Source organism: Glossina fuscipes, unplaced genomic scaffold, assembly GCF_014805625.2.
Source record: "Glossina fuscipes isolate IAEA_lab_2018 unplaced genomic scaffold, Yale_Gfus_2 1, whole genome shotgun sequence".
Classification (NCBI taxonomy): domain Eukaryota; kingdom Metazoa; phylum Arthropoda; class Insecta; order Diptera; family Glossinidae; genus Glossina; species Glossina fuscipes.
The window spans coordinates 23,517,993-23,533,985 of NW_023998415.1; the positions used below are offsets into that span (position 1 = coordinate 23,517,993).

General features: G+C 32.0%; 1 protein-coding gene across 1 annotated transcript in view; it reads right to left on the reverse strand.

Annotated features, from left to right (window-relative positions):
- Positions 1–13,170, reverse strand: part of LOC119645167 (dual specificity protein phosphatase Mpk3) — a 35,811-nt gene extending 22,641 nt beyond the window's left edge. Inside the window, exon 1 of the mRNA XM_038045143.1 lies at positions 11,457–13,170. Coding sequence (XP_037901071.1) covers positions 11,457–11,943 — 487 coding nt within the window. The 5' untranslated portion in view covers positions 11,944–13,170. The remainder of the gene's footprint in view (positions 1–11,456) is intronic.
- Positions 13,171–15,993: the final 2,823 nt, after the last annotated feature.

Below are 15,993 nucleotides of genomic sequence, written 5' to 3' on the forward strand. Positions count from 1 at the left end.
ATTATTATTATTATTATTATTATTATTATTATTATTATTATTATTATAAATTTAGCCAGAGAATAAATTCTAAGACTAAGTCTTAAAGCAATAGCGTCTAAGGCTTTCGGCTTTATTAAAAACTCTACCGCACTTGAACCCACGACAATTGAGTTGCTTGTCGAGACTCTCACCTACTCGGCCAGTCAGGCGGATGTTGCTTAAAGTAATATCGGGCTTTTCTGGGAAAATGGGAAGTCAAGATATGAGTGTTGGCTGGTGCAAAAATGGCGGCTAACTTTGACTTAATCAGCCAAATTCTGATAGATTTTCGCATCTTTATGAAACGTATATGGCGACGTTTACTGGGTCGATAATTCATAAAAGTGCTTATAAAAAGCGAAAGTGGAGCTTTCTAATATTTCGAGCATTGACGGATAAAGTTGGAATTTGGAAGTTAGAATTTACTGTTTGTTGTTAATAACAAATCGAAATACATTACGAATCCACAACAACGTGTGTTCCATTTATGAAAAGAGCATAGTAGGGGAAGATCGGAACTACTTTGCGTAATTTAATCGCGATGGCTTTCTTCTCGAAAGTGCACTTTGTAATAGTCGGCCAATCACTTGTGAATGCAATTTCCAGCAAGCTTCAATCCAGTTCGCCCAACACTTAACATAGTCCTATAGTAGAAATTCTATGGCGTAGAGAAAGACTAGTGAGTGTTCTGTGCATGTGTTGAAAATTTACATTGAAAATTTTAAGATTTAGTAATAAAAATTCCGAAAAGGTAGAGTGACAACTCTGATTATAATCTTATCAATACGGGATTGGCTTAAGCATAACCAAGAAAATGTTGGATGAATGGAATAGAAACCTGCGTTGCGTACAAAGAGAGATTTTAAGCGAAAAGCAAACAAAAACCAAAAATATTAAAATATCAAAATAATATAATAATATATATACAATATATAAAATACAATAGTTTTATTATTGTTTTTGTATATATATATATATATATATACGTATGTACACAAATGCGTATATGTACATATACATGAAAATTGAAATAGTTTTTACCGGAAGTATATTCTTGCCTGTACATGTAATAACATACTGTATGTGGCTCGATTAATATATTAGTATCCTCCTTTTGCACTCCGATACGCAGATAGACACGCAAACATGCACAAGTGTGTGCACAAATGCACTTAATTGTAATAACATCATTTCTTTTAATTCTTTTAAATTGTTTGTATGCATATGCGGATTTTGTATGAGTGTAAGTGCATTTTTATTAATTAATAAAAAAAAAAAAAAAAAAAAAAAAAAAAAAATAATAAAAATAATAATAAAAAGAATAAATAAAAAAATCACTAAGAGAAACTGTTTAAATTGCCTAGCATTGCATCGCGTTGCATTGAATTGCCCTATACTGGCATGGTCATGCATATAAATGCTGCCTTTAATCCGCTTGAAAATAATGCGTACAATTTAAGAAGATTTATTTTGAACATTTACTACTTATTGCGTATAGTCAGCATCAAGGGCTGCGGGTGTGTTCGTTATGTCAAAACGTTTGCAACAACTAGAAGCAAGTTTCAGAGACCCCATCAAGCATATATATTCTTGACCAGCTTTAAATTTTGATTCGATTTAAATAAAAGTCCGTCTGCTTCTCTCATGTCAGCGTCTTCTGTACGCAAATATGCAGAGATCGCCTTCAAATTTGTAGCATCTTTTTAAGATTTCCCTCACTTTATTTCTAAGATTATTTTTATGTTCTACTATGTATATGATACGTTATTCGTATTCAAAAGAGACCCTTTTCTGGCGGAACATGCGTTTAATTCCTTTTTTCACACATTTTCGCTGGCGTCAGTTAAAACATTTCTTATTGTATCCTTGTTTAGAATTTGGTTCCACAACACGTGCTGCTGCTCCTCCCTCCTCCTGCTCCTAATACAGCAATTAATCGTAGCAATCAAAGGAATCGAGTTTAAATAGATTAACGCATAGTCTCCTATTCGCAGTAAACTATGGAGGTAATCTTGAAAATAAGGGAAGACATTCGAGTAAAAAAAAAGGATGTGAAGATAAATTTGTATTGGATTGACAAAGATACTAACGTAAAGTGATTTACAGAGCTCTGTTCAATATTTCGAATTCAGATATTGTCAAATTTGGAAGACTACTCCGTCCCAACCGGAAAATTCAAAATGCTTTTGTGGATACCGCGTGCAAATAAGTGTCGAATGAGCAAAAAAAAGATCAATACAAGGTGTACGTCATTTACAGAAAAAAAAATCAATTTGAATCTCTTAAGAAAGAAATTAAATTTCCCTTGTTCGTTGGAATTTTCTGTCTTGGGCGCACCAGCGTCTCGATGTTGATCATTTTCCCATAGTCGAGATATGCCAAAATTCAGAATTTGGTTAACATACTTCTGCAAAGCCGGACTTCAATTTATTTAGCTTGTTTAAAAGCTATTTTTATGTAGATTCATTACGTGGCCACTAAAGAGAGTTCCAAGTCCAACCATTTCTTAGTCCTAACTAATTAACACAGCTTTGTTAGTTAGCATTTACTAAGCTCTGTTAAGGGAGATGCTAGGTTCCCTTCCCAGTTAAATTCGTATTGATCTTCACGTCTTTTTAGTAAAAACCCCAAGCTATGTTCTTGATACAACATTGACTAATTAGATACGTATTCTTCCTTGGGAGATATGATTACACTGCTGCTTATATAGTACGTTTGGTAAGTTGTTCTTTCTTCAACTGCGGTCAGAGAGAAGAGAGAAGCATTCGACTTCTCCTCAAATTTGATAATGTTATTAAAAGGCGGAGACTCAACGATTTGTTGAGTCTCCTTTTCTCCTTCAGTAAGTCTGCCTATAATAATCAGTTAAGATTTTTTGAGAAAGGAATGGGTTGTCTTAGTTATTGTAGGTGGGGGGATTGCCGGACCATACACTCTTTTGGCGAGAGACTTAAGGTTTTTTGTACATGTGTATTTCGAATATGTACGAATGTCAACTGATACTTTTTACTGGCAACACTTGGACACTTGCTAGACATTCAATATTGGAACGAGCTTGTTAATGTTATTTTCATTTCTTTTTTTCGGGATTGCCGGAACCCACTTTCCAACTTACAAGTCTTTAATTATCAAAAATTTGGTGCTCTTTTTATTGGCAAAAATGATATTTTTCTTTATATAAAATTTGAATTTAACCTGGATTGACCTATATACGAAATGAGTCCCCAATTGCATATACACACGACATTAGTTTACATATCTCGAAGAGAGGTCAAGTGTATGAGTTAAAGAAATCGTGTAACTGATGTATATAAAAAAAAAAAAAAACACAGAAAACATCTCTAGTGTTTAAATTTTTTTTTTTTTTTTTTTTTTTAACGTACACACTGAGCTAAATGAAAAAATTAATTCATATAAAACGAATGAAACGTCAAGTAAATTAATAACATCTGGTGTGGGTTTATTTATATGCGTTCACTCTATATAAAAAATTGAGTGGGGGAGCAATTACTAAATGAAGCATATACGTATATGGAAACACTTATATACAGTTGACAGCAAAATAAACGTTAATTATTTGCAAAGTCGAATTCTTCGTTTCTGATTCTATAGATAAATGCATTCGAGTGTAAGAAGTAGAAGTGAATTTCTTTTTTACCCGTTTTACAAGATGTATGTTATTCTTGCTTGAAAAATATTATAGCATACTTTCGATAAGATTTTGATTGAAAAAAAAATATATATATATATATATATATTCTTTAACGTGCTTAGTTTGCGTGCAGATAACTTTGTTGGGTACACGACCTTGCCAGTTTAACCCTACGGTGCCCGATGACACACGGGTCAATTTTGCATAACCGGCGCCCTCAAGAGTGTTAGACAATCTCTGCAACTAGGGGCCTAAAGTACACTTGAGAAACCAGGTATGTTGATTGTGTATGGCTCAATAAACCCACTTTGGGGAGTGTTGAGGTCTATCATGACCTGTAATTATTCTTCGCTTTAGGAATAACAGAAACTGCAACTACTACGATATCCCCTGAAGGTGCGTACCCAGCAATGAGGACTCATACATTGATTAACTGCTGCGTTCAAACTGGGGACTGAACATACTAGTTTCCAACGCGGTTTCCACGTGTATGTAAATATGCAAGCTTTTCGTACAGATGGCATTTTTCGAAGATCCTTTACATATAACTTTCTAAAAGCAACTTAAGGAAGCACAACTAAGAGTCAACTATAGTCGGGCAAGGCCGACCAATAGGTATCCTATCCCAGGGCAGTCATTCACTCATTTCGTTAATAATTAGACCTATGTGATTCAAATTCCCTAAGGTTAATTTAATAAAGACAGAAAACTTTCCACGGAATCTTTTTCAAGTGGACCGTTATTTTCTCGTATAAACGCCAATGGCTTGCTCAAAATCAAGCGAGATTCGTAACAACCGAAACTATTATTTATTGTACGTTTATCAATAATTTGCCAACTATTTTTGAGATACCGATCTTATATATATATATATATATATATCGGGTTCATATAAAGAACGCGTATACAAGAGCAATTATGCTCGAGCATGCGCTTGTTCTGTTAAAGCGAAGAAAGCCGTCCACAAATGATGATCACTATTTGGAAAGTTTACTGCTCACTTGTGATTCTCGGAAAAAAATCTGATTCTTGATTGAAGGCTCGAGCGTAAGTCCAGTCGCTCAGCGAGTCGACCCTATGCACGTAGACAAGACATCGTGTTCATATCGTGCAAATTTGAAATTACATTTTTGCAATGGGTTGCACCGCGACGCAGGTAACTGTACGAATTTTTTAATCCGTATTTTTTTAATGAAAAACAACGTCATTGCGAAATTTAAGATCGCAAACATGTTTTCTGCGAGCGTAACTCGATTCCGCCATTCACACTGATATATATTGCTATGCATTACAAATATTAAATAAGTGTAATACACGCGCTGCTGCACTGCTGGGTATGGTTAAATTTCTTATACGTCATCAGGTTATATAGGGATTTCGAGAAATACTTTCTTCAAATATTGGCCTCAATTTTACAGTGTTTAATGAAGTTATATTTCAGTTTTGAAATATTAAAAAAAATCCATTCCTTTCAATGATTCCTTCCTCTATAGAAATTTGGTAGTCGAAAGGTACTTCAAGCTTCATTTCCTTTTTGCTTTAAAACTTCATCCTTGATGTCGGTTGACACGATTTCTCAGACGTGAATCTATTGATTTATTGAAATTTGACCTTCATCATTTAAATAAAATTGGCAAATGCCTGAATGAAGGTTGTTTTTGTTCTTTCATTTTTTTGCATTTATACCAGGCAAAAATTCATATTTGCTTTTTTTTTTATACCCACCACAATAGGTTTGTTTTTTTTTTTCCATAATATATGTAACACCCAAAAGGAAACTTCAGGAAAGGATATATATATATATATATATATATATATATATATTTTCTTGATTAGCGTGAAATTCTGAGTTGATTTAGCCGTGTCTGTCCGTTTAAGTGATGTGTGCTGTTCGCACTCTCTTCGTAGCAAATCGACTTCAAATTTGGTAGAAATATTCGAAGTTTCTGCACGCGGCCAAATCGGTCCGAGCAGAAGCGCAGAGTAGAGCGTAAATAGAACTGAAATTTTTCTATGATTATCTTATAAAATATTGCTCAAATTTTGCTCTTTTATTTATTTAAAACTGTGATTAAAATTATTCAGAGATTCTCATGTTTTTTGACCCTTTAACTAAACTGTCTAATGCGGCCCCTCAGTGTCCGATAAACTGACAATAGACTGGCAATTCTTTACATTGTTGGAAATTTCGCTAAGCAATTATGTGTACATTAATTGATTATATTTTTAATAACTGTATGTTCGATCTACTTGGATGGGAAGTTGCCTCTTCTTAGTTCCTTAGTTGATTTCATTCATGGTCATTATTATTATTTTTAAATAATTTCAAAATTTTTACGATTTTTGGGTTAAAGTTGTCATACTTTTGCCCTCTATTGTCCATAAATAAATTGTGCTTATTATTAAATTGTTTTTCGCCGTATTAACAATGAAAATTATAATTAATTTTACGATTATAAAATAATCTTATAATTATAACAAATATAAGATATAGACTACGTATACGATCATGGAAGCCTATATACATATATTTTAAAAGTAATATTCGCTAAAAAACAAAAACAAAAAAACCCCACTTTTTTTTTTTTTTTTTTTTTTTTCATTTTTACACCGTTGACAGATATCAAAAGTTATTATAGCAAACATTCATTTTCATAACATTCGTATATGTGTTAAGAAAAAAAAAAATATATATATATATATGTATAAAAGCTGTATACAGATAACTGTATGAACGTAGGAAGTGCGCAAGTCAACAGTCACACAATACCCCACCATTCATATATAACACTGATAATTCTATTTACTTACAAAAAAAAAGTCTATGTAAGCATATCCGTGTCCCTGTCCATGTCCATGCTCATGTCCGTATACATATTATTCTATGTAGATAAAGTTTTATATGTACATAATAAAAGAACAACAGCAAATTCATTCATTTCTCATTGTGTGTTGTGAATGAATCTATTCATAAATGTAAAATTTGATAAACGCAACGACAGAAAAAGAGAAAGAAAAAAATAATAATAATAATAAAAAAAAGAAAAAAAACAACATTTTAAAGCAGTTTTTTAACTGCGGTCATAAAGATATCAAAGTTTCATGAAGAAAAGTTGGCAAAATTCGTAGACAATCTGAATTATAATTACACTATGTATCACATATATAATATGTACATACATACATACATACATATATACATGTATGCATGCATGCATGCATGCATGCCATCATGTCGCTTTTACATTAATTTTGCGTACATAGTTAGGAATAAATACTGAGCTATTTACGTTTGCGGTCAAGTTATTATATTTAAAAACCCACCGACAGAAGGTGTGGTCTGCAAACTATACTATTCTGCCTGCTTGTACGCATCGGAAACTTTGTAATTTTGTCAATTTTCAAAAACGACGTAAATAATCCAAATTGCCAGCCGCTGTCTTCTTCCTTCAAGCTTCGTCCTGCCTGTCTAGCAATTTCGATTAAATTTATCAATTCATTCTTAAAATGAATTTTCCTTAAATCTTTCAAATATTAATTTACGACTGCCGTAACTGCTTTATTTAATTAAAACGTGTAATGAAAGACCATGCCATATGCCATATGTGCTGTGTTTGTGTGTGATGCTGGTGGAAATGGTGTGTGATGGTTCATGTTGTGACTGCTTTAACTTGGACTTGGCAGAAATATCTTGCTTGCATCTCGAAATGCATCGCCTCGATCATGAATGGTGCTCTTATGCAACGGTATGCATGCAGATAAATTCGAGTTCAGTTCGCAACTATTTTAACAGCGCTCTGTTAAGTAGTTATCGAGAAGCTATTGTTGGATTTAAAAGCCTACTCCGTTCAAATTATCAAACGTACGATATTTTTATGGGCATATCGTCACTCAAAGAAGCTAACCAAATTCAAATTCTCTCTTTCGGAAGTATTCCATCCAAAATTTTCGAGAATTACATACTTAGCAAAGCAATGCATCGCCCGTTTCCTCTTTTAACGACTTCGCTTGTTTGGAAGGTATTTTCATTTAGCATCGCGTAGTGTAAGTGAATATCGGTGGCCGCACTAGAGCCTCAAATTTAACCATTTCCCCATAGTTAGTTTATGTTTACACATTAATTTTGAAAAGTTTCGTAAAAACAGTTTCGAACCGTAGAAGTTGAGCTTGGTGATGTGAAGTGTCAGCGATTAAATTCAATCACACCTCTTTCCTAACGGCTTAACGAAGCTGATGAGTGCCTTTACGAGCTAAATTCGAATTTATCTTCACCCCCTTTTTTATGCCATGCACCATTTCTGTTACAAGGCTACAAACAAGTTTATGGAGATGCCCAGAACGATTTGAGATGAACAGACCTATTATTACACCAATCGATTGAGAATCACTATCTCAACCAATCTAAGCTTGTCTCTTCGTCTGTCCGTCTTATTTTCTTGTGTTCAACTTACAGGTCGCAATTTTTGGAGATATTTCAATGAAATTTAGTAGGCTGACGTGTTTTGACTCAAAGAGGAACGTTGTTAAAAATGGTCCCGATTGGACTATTACTTCCCACATCGTTATATGAATAACTGTATTAAGCAAAATGTTGCCGTGTATTTAATAGCGGGCCGTGGCCCACTATAATATTATTCATTGTTTTTATTCTGTTAAATAAGAGTTTTCTACAAAATTTTTTTTTGCATTATATTGCGTTGCTTTAATGGTTCGTTTCGGTTCATCAAGTTTCCTTTGGATCATGTGTTAAAGTTTTTTGAAAATGTTGACCATTTGTGGATAATATTGAAGTAAACAACCGATTTCAATGGTATACCCAGCAATTTAATTGCATTCTCGTAAACTTATTGCAAATATTACTGAAAAAATTGCATTACAAAGCGTTTTTCATCTAATCTTAGCAATAGCTTTTTCATACCTAATTTATTAGTTTAGATGCCATATGCTTTATTTAATCGTAATAATTGAGCAGTAAACCAAATCAGTTGCTAGCCATTGGCAATCCTTCAATATCAAATATAAAAAATAACTGCTTAGCTATCTTGACCACGAACCAACATTAACGTTTGTAAAACTAAGCTTAAGAAGAGAGTTAACTCAAGTTTTTATTATCGCGTATGAAGTAGTACGGACTCTACGCGCTTCCTGGACATATTTATGTTACAACAACAAAAATAAGCTTGCGGTTAATTCATTTTTCAAATGGATAATGAATCCATAGTTCATAGTTCTTCAAATTTTCCTTTTTTTGAAGCAAGCAAAATGCCAGTTGCTTTAACCTGCTGCCTGAATCGAATAATTTGCGAGACCGATCTAGAATTGATGATTCGTGCACATAAAGAACGCAAATTTCCAACGACATTTTGTTCTTACTTAGTGCTAGCTATGTCATCATTGATGTATCAGGCTACGAAGTCATTGAACTTGTAAACATTTTGAAAAGGAAGTTTAAAGCTTAGTTCGTATACACGTTCCTGTTTCAATTTTACAGAACATATTTGAATGTGAATGTTATCCGCTCACAAATACCGCTTCAGCACGTAGAATGTGCAGCAATTTGAAATTTCGTTGGACATGGCTTACCGTTCATTTTCATATAAATTTCTTACAGGTGCGGTGTCGAAAATTTCATGTAAATCGGATCGGTTACCTGGCTTTCTTTTCATTCGATCATAATTGACTTCGAAAGTTTTAGATCTGCATGTATCCATAGATAGATGTACTCGCAAAAGTTATGTCTATAAAAGATAACAGTACTTATTTTTTTTTATTGAATTAGCAAAAAGGAAAAAGTACCTTGAACGTTGGAAATCTTTCTTTCGTTTATTACCTTTCAAGTTGTTCTTCTTGATAAGATTATGAAACCATGGATTTTCGTTCAAAAGTTTCTTCGTTGAATAAAAACTATTAAATAGTCTAAACAAGTCATTCACGTACGTTAAGTTCGCCAAATGTAGCTGTAGTTCAATTCTCAATAAAGCCATTGCGATCCATATAGTAAAAGCATCGTAAATTGAAATAAACGAGTTCACTAACTAACCTAGTGAACTCAATAAGTTAGTCCGGTTAGATATTTTGAAAATTTTTGAAAGAATTCTTTTGAAAACCTTTTCTCAAGCACTTTTTATAAATGTTTTCTAAAAATTCTTTCGAAAAAAGCAGAACTTATTTTACACATGAGATCTGTTCACATTTCGCAAAAAAATTGTGAAAAACATCCAAGCACTCAACAGCTTTTTTTTTTTTTTTTTCTTAATATCACTCGCCAGATGCCTCATACACATTTTATACAGTTAGGAAAAAGTTAGGAACGAGGCACGGAGTGATCGTATGCCCAATTGGTAAATATTATTTCTTTGCCGAGTTACGACTATCAAATGTTTTCCACTGCATGGAGATTTGAACTTGCGAACAATGACTTGGTAGTCGCCATGCGACTACTCAAAAGAATAGATGACAAACGCTGCAGTTTATGTATGGAAGGTCAGGGATCACTAGCGGTCTGCATTATTTTACTGGAAACGTATTTATATAATATTTTAAAAAAATGTATGGTGATCGACAGCTGATGAGAAAGTTAATATAAAGAATGCAAATGCAAACAGATTACTGCCATCAAATCTCTTTTAGAAGAACAATGTATCTTATCTTCGTTTCTTAGTATTATTATTCTCGCCAAGGTTAAGCTCTCACATCAATAAAATTGATGACTTTTCTCTAGTGCTTAATTTAGATTATTAGGTTTAGCGTTAAAATTTGGATTTGAATATTCGCTTGATATCAGATAAAGCGAATAGACTTTTGCATCATATGATCGCACCTTCGCTTTAGCTGGACAACAATAATGCCAAACCTAAATAATTTTTTTCGTCTCTTCAAAAGAACACTTACTCGATTTTCGCAAACGATCATGTAAGCAAAATTTAACGAATAATATTGATTTTGGCCATTTATGATGCTAATTTAACGATCTAAGGCACCTGATCGGGTCAAAGTTTCGAAAATAAAATGCAAGTACACCAAGGCATAAAACCCTGTAATAAATGTGAGTACGTAGCACTTAAATGAGTTTTTCTTTTAATTTGACCAAAAAAATGTTGCGAAAAAAAAACTACTGGCACTAAAATAGCCACACTATTAAATAATATTTTTTGCCAGCACTGTACAAACACATGTTAGAAACAAGTCAGAAGCCAACATAAATAATCACTACAATTCTGAATTGAACATTTATGTGAAATACACAGACCAAAGGACAGTCTTGCTAAATTCATTTTTAAATTCAAAAAATAACATATTCACCTACAGCAGATAGGAGGAGAGCAAAGAAGAATAAGTAAACATTTAACAAATCAATTTGATTGGCAAATTTTGAGGTTACGTAGAATTTCTACGTGATGGGTATTAAACAAATCGTATAATGACTTCAGTCAATCCTTGGATACGCTTACAATTTCGACAAAAAATGCAAAAACTGCATTCGTTCTAAAACGAATATAGTTTCTTTTTTGTTTTCAAAAACTATTTTGCTCAAGTGAAAATATTCAAATGCATCAATTGAAATATTATAAAGCAACACTTAAATTTTTTGAATTAAAAATATCAAAATTATGAATGTGTTTTATGTAACAGAGGCAAGAAATCAACACATGTACACAAGATAAGAAGTTAATAGCCTTTTTTCGTAACGATATATTTATATTTAATGTTTATGGCTTCGCGAGAAGTGAAAAACAAAAAAATTTGGGTTAAGTATGAAAGATAAAATTATTTTTTGTCTTACCTTGTAACGATACTACGCGACAACCATCTTGTTTTAAACGTTTATATAAAACATTTATGGTACTATCGGAGCCGGTTAAATCAGTGTTATTGCTTCCTAAATAATCCATAGATGATGATTGGTCGTTAGGTAAATTGCTAATATTAGTATCAGTAGATGTTATTGTTACACTACCGGTATTTACACCCACGTCGTTGTAAAGTACAATTAAACTGACCTTGTAACCGTTTTGTATGCGTTCTTTAAGTTCACTCGATTTAATTGTAGATAAAAGATCAATTTTGCCAGCTGCTAAACGCCTTAGCATTATACTAGGTATTGAAAAATTGACCGCAGATCTAATATGGCACTCGCTAAACTCATGAGAGCTACGACAGTCCATTATTATTAAATTTTTGGCATCGCGTAACGAAGAAGAGGCTGATACAGCCCTTAATTCAGACTGTAGCCACTCCTTCGTTATAAATTCATATTCGGTTTCAGGCATTATTTATTTAATTTCTTTAAGGAAGTTTGTTGGGTTATTAACAACAGTGTTGGAAAACGTTGTATTTGTCATAAAAAGCAATGTTAATCATATATCTTTTAATTTATTTTTAAGTTTAGTTATTCCTGTTGATGAGATAGATGATTTTATTTCATTTTTATTAAAAGATAATTTATTATTGTTGTTGCATTAACACATAGATACACATAAATTTTTTTAACATATTATTGTTATCTTATAAAATTCATCTATCATTTGTCATTTTCTTATTTCTAAACAAAACGCGATATGAAAAACGAAAGCAGCAGCATTTCTATACATACGAATGCAAATATATATATATATATATATATATATATATATACATGTACGTTAAAATAAGCAAAAATTTGATATTCTCTCTCTTTCTCTCTCCCTCTTTCTCTAAGTACCTTTACTTATGGTAAACGTTACATTTTCTTATTAAAAACATGTAAATGCATGCGTTATAATGCATGCAGGCATTTTTCTTATTTTCATGTTTGGTTTTGTCAACTTGACATTACTCATGGCTGTTGTACTGTTGTACTAATGAGAGCGCATTTAATCGCTATTATTATTGTTGTTATTGCTGGTGCTGCTGCTGGTGCTGCTGCTGCTACTGCTACTGTTCTTCGCTATCTAAACGCAAAGTTATTCCCATTGTTGTTTAAATGTTTTTTCTATCATTCCACTTAGTGAATGTGCTTCTGTTTACTATTTAAGAAAATTAATTCTCATTATAGCAATTTTTCTTTTCCCAAAAATGTATTAAATTGTTAACGAAAGATGAACATAATCATTTTTAATTTAAACTCTTATCTTTTTAAATTTTGATTCATCAAATCACTTTTAAAACACAAACTAATGTGATTTTACACTTTTTTCTTTTATGTTCTGTTATTTATTTATTTATTTATTAATTTATTTTATTTTTTTTTGGCATTTTGTTCTTTTGCTCAATACTTTCATATAAACACCTTAGAACTTTTCCTTACAAAAAAAAAAAATAATAATGGAAAACGCTTACAATAAACTTTTTGTTCAACAATGTTATTTGACTTTATGTATGTTTTTATATTTTATATTGTGGTCATCAAGGCACACAAAAAGCATTTACACCACACGATAAGCTAACGACGAAATTGATAAAAAATTAATAAAAAGATATTAAATGAATTACTTTTCGCGTATTTTATTTTATTTTGTCGCGTTGCGAGTAAAAAAATTTAATTTCGATCTCGGAAGGAAAATAATAATATCTCTTTTTACAATAATATTAATTAATAATCTTTCTTTGTATTAATTTCGCGACTTACAATGCCATTAAAAATAGAAAAAATTGTTAATGATGCTATGCTCCTGTTAATGCTTTGCTTTTTATAATGAAATGAACGTAAGCGTTATTTTTTTGCTGTTGCTGCTTGCGAGAGATTACACAAATACTCTCGCAATGCGTACGTATAGTTAACGCAATATATATATATATATATACATATGAGTAGTGTTGGATAACTGGCTCTGGTTGATGAGTTAGTTGGTTTACCAGTTGTTGTTGTTGTTTTTGTTTTTATTGTGTATATATGAAAAACTATACATATCCATGCATATGCATATAATATAATATAAATGTGTTTGTACACATATGCCTACTACAGATGTATTTACATTTTATATGTATTGAAACTCAACGGCTTTGCTATGAGTTCAAAATGACTGTTGGATTAGCATATAAAATGATTATTATTATTACTCTGAGAAGTAGAATTTTATTCTCAGCAAATTCGAAAAGCCACTCGGTGGTCTTCATAAGATATGTATAGGAAAGTAAAAATTTACTCTGAGAAATAGAATTTTATTCTCAGCAAATTCAAAAAGTCACTCGTGGTCTTCATAGGAAATATACAGGAAAGTTAAATTTTACTCTGAGAAAGTGATTTTTATCCAACAGTCATTTTAAACTCATAGCAAAGCCGTTGAGTTTCAATATTGTTTATACATAAATATATCTGTAGTTGGCATATATGTACATACAAATTTATGTTATATGCATATGTATCGATATGTATAGTTTTCATATATACACAATAAAAAGAAAAACAACAATAACAACTGGTAAACCAACTAACTCATCAACCAGAGCCAGTTATCCAACACTACTCATATATATATATATATATATATATATATTGCGTTAACTATACGTACGCACTACTGCCTGTGAGTGTATTTGTGTAGTCTCTCGCAACAAGCAACAGCAAAAAAATAACGCTCACTTACGTTGCATTCAAACGTATTTATACGTATTTATACACATGTTCGAAACTCTCTACCTTGCCTCTGTGTTTCATTGAGTTTTGCTTGACATTGTTTGTTTTTTTCTTGTTTTTATTTTTATTAATGTATACTTGTTTTATGTTTAGATATATGAAAACGCTTTCCAACCGATGAGAATTTGCTAAATACTTAAATACTCCCAAAATGGGCCATTAAAATCTCCAAGCTTAGATTAATAAGCACATTTGTAACAAATGCAAGTTCTCTATCAAATTACAAGCTTCTGAAAGTTAATCAAGAACATCTTTTTACTGCTATGGTTACAAACGAATACAAATTATTTTGAAAAATTATTTAATTTTTAGTTGTTTGCCTCTCACATAGTCTTGACGGATCATTAATTCCATGCAAAAAGAGTAGCTTAACAGATCCGTTGCGTTTTGTTCTATTTTTTTTTAAAAGCCAATTGCGAGCAAAATACAGATGTTATTGGCAAATTCAGTATATTCAGCTACTCCATATGACAATTCCGTTAGATGCACTCAAGTGATTTTCCAATCGCTTTTGTATTCAAATATACGAAAGATCGTGTATATAATAAAAACTAAATTTTCATTCTATATTTGAGAAAAGCGGAGAGATTGGCCACGTAAATACGATTTCATTGTATATGGAATGTGTGAAGAGGAAGAATATTTATTTTCAATCTCGGTCTCGTTTCTTTATATCCGAAGAGCGAAAACGCTGAACCCACAAAAAAAAAAAAAGAAAAAAAAATCGACTGGTCAGCTGTCATTCGTGCGCTGTAAAAATCGAGAAATTATATATTTTTAAATATTTTCCCTTCGAAACTTTGCTTACAAACTTTGTTTACAACAAATATAAACATAGACGCAACAGTATTCTCGATCATAGAAATCTTGAAATCTAAATTACTTGCTATGTTTGCAGTAAATGTACATATACCTGTCGAGTCCGTGTTATTTTAATTATTTATCTTTAAAAAATGTTAAGAGACAGTTTAGAAAATAATTTAAAGAGATTTTCAAACTGTTAACGATTTTAACGCTGCAGAGCGGTGTTTAAGTTCACCAATTTGTGAACGAGAAGAAGTAAGAAGTAAGGTACAGTCTGGTTAATTTTTAAATGTTATCCAATTGTTCCATTTTTTTTTTTTTTTTTATTTCAAGCTAACGTCCAATCGAAAACTTATAGTCCTAACGGAAGAATACCTGGTTGAAAACTTAATTATTGACTTGATTTTTGTTTTGTGAAAAAAAAAATTTGTATCGCAATCTTAGCACGATTATCGCATATTCCAAATTCGCTCAAGTGTTCGTTCAATATTTTGATAATTCACACATTTCGATGTTGTGACCGGCTTCGGAGAACGTCAAATAGATTAGAATCAAATGTATAGCCTTTGTTGGGTTGATCTTAGCAATGAATGGCTTGTTGGAAGCACAAACTTCTGCTACTAGATACGACGAGTAATTGCTGTCACATACGATAACAATATTTTTGAAAAATATATGGCTTTTTCTTCCATATTCGGAATGTAGTTGAAGTTCATAAGATCGATGAGAATCTCGATGAATATATCCCTATCTCTATTTCAAGGTCTGATTGTTTCGAGATATGGTTTCTTCTCTAAGCATTTTTTCACGTAAAAATCCTCAATAGTTGCATCTTTTTTTAGCCTCCCGCACATATATTTACCGTTATTCTACTTGATTTCGTAGAGGAACTAAATTG